Here is a 6,000-nt window from a genome sequence, read left to right on the forward strand (position 1 = left end):
ATATAACGATATTGAATTATTTATAAATAAATGTAAAATTTTATAATAATTTAATATTATTTTTACGAATATATATAAATTATAATATTTATTAAACTAATTAAAGAAATAACTGCTTAAAAAGTCAATCAATTGTTATTTAATATAAACTATAGTAACTATGTATCAAATTATTAATAAAATAATTTTGTTAAAAAAATTATAATATAAAATAATTACTCAATTAATAATTCAATAATAAATATTAAAATGAAAAAAAATAAATGCCTAATCAATACATTAACAATGAAACACAATTTAGTGGCAATAATTTAAAATCAATTTTGTTTGCAAACAATTTAAATATATGTTTTTGCAAAATTCAAATAATTAAAGCCTATAATACAGACTATAAATTGATTGGAAATACACACAAATTAATTGCATGATATCTGATGACTGGTCATTATCGGTGGTCAAGCAATGAACACCAATTAGTAGCTAAACTACCAATGAGTGGCCAAACTAGGAGTGCCCTAAAATGCAAATATAAGTTCAGTATTGACAAAGGTTAACAACTATTAATGTAATACACAGTTAGTATTGATAGGCAATAATAGCTGTTATTGTAAGGAAGGTATCGGAGATTTGTCGTCAAATATACCCAATTGTCTAATTGAATCTAAACCCACAATTTGGACAAACAGTTTAGTATATAAAACAATAATTAATAATCAAACCAACAATAGTTATGTATATTATTTATTTGATAAACAACTATTCCACATAATTTTTGATACATTTTTATCAAATAATACAAACAATTTAATTTAAATATATTTTAATACAGAATTTATTATATTATAAATTGTAGTTAAAGTTAAATTAAAACATAATTAATATTATTATTAATATATATTATAGTATAAATTCAATTATATTGTGATAGAATGGCGGACGCCTCCAGAGAAATATAATAAAAATATCTTTATTACGTATTTTTAAATAAGTTATACTGTATTATTTGTTATACTGTATCTAATGTTAAAATTCTATGTTAAATTATACATGTAATTATCAATTATGATTATCATTAATAACTCAATTATGTTATATTTAAATACCGATTTTTATAATTATTATTATTAAGAATATTAAGTTAAACAAATATATAAGGTTAAATATTAATTATAATTATGTTAAATTAGTTAAATGTTAATTAATTGTTATTATATACTCACACATGTTATACTTACGATTTATCGATACCCAAGCATTATATTATAATAAAATAAGTTAAGTTTGAACTTGTGGGCCTACGGGCCTGCACTTGAACACACAAATAACGTCTACTATTATTATATGCATACAGCCTAGGAGTATTAACGGGGAAGGTAGTCCGTTTTCACGGAGAGCCCCCTGGAGATCCGATAAAGGCTTTCAATAGACTATAAGCATTGACCAGTAGCCAGTGAGCCCCGAGAGGGTCATCCATATATACCGTGACGCCCGTGAGGTGTCATATAAGCTACCCTTCCATAAATTACGCGAATTATTTTATATATTCACGGTATCCGGTTATTCGGACCGTGTTAACGGGACCAACCTTTATAAACCCATAATACCATTCCCGTTACAATATTATTGCTAATCTAATAAACTATTAATAATTATTATATTAAATTGATTATAAATTTAAACATAATAAAAATTATTAATATCTAAAATATATTGATTTAAAATTATTTAACAAATAATAGAAAATTTTTAATAAAATTTAATATAATATCTATTATTTATTTGTTTTATTAACGTCTGCATAACAGAAGATATAAAGGAAACAGATAAATTACCAGGTAAAATTAATTATAATTATTTATAATTATTTATTTGTAAAAAATTAATTATAATTATTTATAATTATTTATTTGTAAAAAATTAATTATAATTATTTATTTGTGAAAAATTAATTATAATTATTTATTTGTAAAAAATTAATTATAACTATTTATTTGTGAAAAATTAATTATAATTATTTATTTGTAAAAAATTAATTATAACTATTTATTTGTGAAAAATTAATTATAATTATTTATTTGTAAAAAATTAATTATAATTATTTATTTGTAAAAAATTAATTATAATTATTTATTTGTATGTGTATGTGTATGTGTATGTGTATGTGTATGTGTATGTGTATGTGTATGTGTATGTGTATGTGTATGTGTATAATTTTATCTAAATCTCGTAAATTAATACTATTTTACAATTTTTAGTTATTTTTAAGTTATATATAATAAAATAATAATATACATTTAATCTAGTTATTAAATTACAATAAAATTTTTATAATATAGAGTATATTTTTTCATTAATATAAATATTTACATAAAATTGTTAATTATTATAGAAATTGTAAAAATATTAAATATTTAATAAATTTATATTGAAATATAATTTATAACAATATTGTATTATTTATTACTAAATGTAAAATTTTATAATAATTTAATCTTATTTTTACTAATGTATATAAATTATATTATTTATAATACTATTATTTAATACAACTATAGTAACTATTTGGTATATAGTTGGCATAAATACAAATATTTTATATATCAATAGATTATATGATAAAATAATGTAAATATTTAATAAGCACTTTAAAATAATTATTTTTTCAGTTTTACATTATTTCTTATACTATTATTTCTGAAAAAAATAAATGTTGTTAAAGAAAATCTAATGTTATTTAATACAAACTATTGTTAACTATGTTAACTTTAATTATTAATAAAACAATTTTGTTATAAAAATTATAATATAAAATCACATTTTATATAATAATAATAATTACTATTACATTAAATAATAAATATTAAAAACAAAATTAATGCATAAATATTACATTAACAATAAAACACAATTTAGTGGCAATTATTTAAAACATATTAAATATAAGTATAATAAAGACTATAAATTGATTGGAAATATACACTAATTAATTGCATGATATCTGATGACTGGTCATTATCGGTGGTCAAGCAATGGACACCAATTGGTAGCTAAACTACAAATGATTGGCCAAACCATGAGTGCCCTAAAACAAAAATATTAGTTCAGTATTGGCACCGGTTGTCCACAATTCATGTAACACACAATTAGTATTGTTAGTAAATAAATTAATTGTTTATTTTGGTTTTGTTCATTATTTATTTGATAAACAACTATTCGATAAAATTTTTGATACATTTTCATCAAATAATACAAACAATTTAATAGAAATATATTTTAATACAACATTTTATGTTAAAGGCGTTCAATTAGTAAGTATGGTTAACAATGAACTAGATTTTAACACATTATCACTTAATATTTGGTCTAAAAAATCAAAATAATTTTTCAAAATTACATTTACTAACAAAAAGTTTCATAAATTATGTAAATGTTTATCAATACAAAACGATTATTATATTTATGGAGATTATTTGAGTATATTTTTTTAAAAACAATTTCCAATTAAATATTTGTGAAATACAAATATTGTTATCAAACAATAATAACTGCGGGACACCTGATGTGCCATTGAATGGTTTGGTTAGCATTGAAACAAATATGTATTATTCAATTGCAAAATTTAAATGTAAGGAAAATTATCATTTAATTAAAAATAAAGATATAATATGTGTAACAAATAGCGAGTGGACATCAATGTCATCACAATGCATACCAATGGGTAAGTTATTAATATTTATTATATTTTAAATTGTAGTTAAAGTTAAATTAAAACATAATTAATATTATTATTAATATATATTATAAATTCAATTATATTATAGCTAATCTAATAATCAATTAATAATTATTATATTAAATTGAATATAAATTTAAACATAATAATAATTATTATTATCTAAAATATATTGATTTAAAATTATTTTACAAATAATAGAAAATTTTTAATAAAATTTAATATAATATCTAATTTATTTATTTGTTTTAATAATGTTTGCATAAATAAAGGAGAAGAGAATAAAGATAAATTACCAGGTAAGATTAATTATAATTAATTAATATTATTTATTTGTAAAAATATATTTTTTAATTATAGAAATAGCAATTATAGGTATGTTTGCAGTAATTATTGGTGGAATTATTTATATAATAAAAATTAAGAAAAACAGTAATAAAAATACTGTTAAATCAATTGAAGTTATTTATAAAAAGGAGACCAATGTTAACGATGACAATAGACAAGTGATAATAAATGGTATTTATTTAAAATCATAATAAGTTTATCTCATTAATTACTAATTATATTATTTTTATTGTATTACATAATAGTTTATTATAATTATATAATCAAAAACCTAAAATCAAATCAAAACATAAAATTAATATTATTTTATTCTTTAATTTATAGACATTATGTTGACATCGAATGATAATAAATACCAATTAAGTGATGAAATTATGGATTCAATACGGAATCAAAATATTTATATCGAAAGAAAAAACATAAGACTTGAATCTGTATTAGGAATGGGAGAGTTCGGCACTGTTTATAAGGGATTACTATTTGACAATCAGTTAAATAATGAGAGAGAAATGGCCGCAAAAACTCTAAAAAAATGTATATAATATAAAGTGTAAAAAATATATAATTTTAAATATTTTATAACTATTTTTATAGCAAAGATAAGTGATGTCAATACTATCGAAGCATTTCTAAAGGAAGGCCTTATAATGAAAGACTTCAACCATTTGAATGTCTTAACACTTTTTGGTGTCTGCTTTGAAACAACCGGTGAACCGATAATTGTTTTACCTTTTATGTCAAACGGAGATTTGTTATCATATATTAGAAATGATAACAATTATCTAACAGCAAGAATGCTACTCATGTTTGCCATCGATATAGCAAAAGGTCAATAATTTTTTTTATTATTACTTTTACTTTAAATTTTGTTTTTTATTGAATATTATGTTATGTTCAATAGGTATGTCTTATCTATCGGAACATCATATCATTCACCGGGATTTGGCCGCACGTAACTGTCTTATCGACGATAAATTATTAGTCAAAATAGCAGACTTTGGTTTATCAAGAGATTTATTTAATAAAGATTATTACAAAAGTAATAATCAAAAATGTAAACTTCCGGTCAAATGGATGTCACCCGAGAGTCTGGAAAGAGGTGTATACGATACCAAAACTGATGTCTGGTCTTATGGTGTACTCGTATGGGAACTGATGACCCGCGGAGTTAAACCATATCCTAATGTGTCCAACAGTAAGATTGATAAATATTTAAAACAAGGACAACGTTTGCTAAAACCATACCATTGTCCACAAATTGTTTATACAAATGTATTGATGCGCTGTTGGTCTTATGATCCGCAATATAGACCAACATTTGCTGAACTAATAGTAGAAATTGAATCAATAATTGAAAAATTAGTAAACGATGCACAAGAAAATGTAGACAATATTTACATCAATTATCCAATTGATAACTCATTTATAACTAATAATTAAATTATATTAAATTAATCTTGGAAAATATTGTAATTTGATTATTTTAACAATTTTGTTTATTATTTTTTTATATTAATATATAAATAAAATTAAAATTACAAAAATAAGCTCTTTAATTATTATATTTGTCATACTGTAAATACAATATTTTATATATAAATAGATTATATGATAAAATAATGTGTTAATTTCTAAAAAGCATTATAAAATTTATATTTTAAAAAATAATTTGCATTCTACAACTAATTTTAAAAAAATTGATTAAATATATTTTCTAATATATTTTTGATTAATTGATATTAATTGATATTTTTCTAATGTTAAAGTTATATATAATTAGCTAATTATTAGATACAATGTTTGTAATCCAATCCAAATGCGGTAAAATGCGTACAAAAAGCATTAGTTTTTTGTAATCTTTTGGATCCAAACAATTGATTTTAGATGTTTTTTCACTGCCATAAGTGATACCAATGAGC

General features: G+C 20.6%; 1 protein-coding gene across 1 annotated transcript; it reads left to right on the forward strand.

Moving 5' to 3' along the window:
* Positions 1-3,714: 3,714 nt before the first annotated feature.
* On the forward strand, positions 3,715-5,521 carry LOC128957388 (hepatocyte growth factor receptor-like). The gene is made up of 5 exons (XM_054303132.1): positions 3,715-3,718; positions 4,006-4,032; positions 4,406-4,615; positions 4,676-4,909; positions 4,983-5,521. Exons 1-5 carry the CDS (start codon positions 3,715-3,717, stop codon positions 5,519-5,521), a joined length of 1,014 nt encoding a protein of 337 aa, XP_054159107.1.
* The last annotated feature ends 479 nt before the right edge of the window (positions 5,522-6,000 follow it).

This window comes from Oppia nitens, unplaced genomic scaffold, assembly GCF_028296485.1.
Source record: "Oppia nitens isolate AA-2021 unplaced genomic scaffold, nextdenovo-longstitch-racon4-pilon3 scaffold3_pilon_pilon_pilon, whole genome shotgun sequence".
Lineage (NCBI taxonomy): Eukaryota > Metazoa > Arthropoda > Arachnida > Sarcoptiformes > Oppiidae > Oppia > Oppia nitens.

Bases quoted from the DNA above. Each gene is read 5' to 3' on its own strand.
- LOC128957388 (XM_054303132.1), top strand. The intron at 4,616-4,675 runs GTATATAATATA...CTATTTTTATAG, and splicing joins CGCAAAAACTCTAAAAAAAT to CAAAGATAAGTGATGTCAAT. The intron at 4,910-4,982 runs GTCAATAATTTT...TATGTTCAATAG, and splicing joins TGCCATCGATATAGCAAAAG to GTATGTCTTATCTATCGGAA.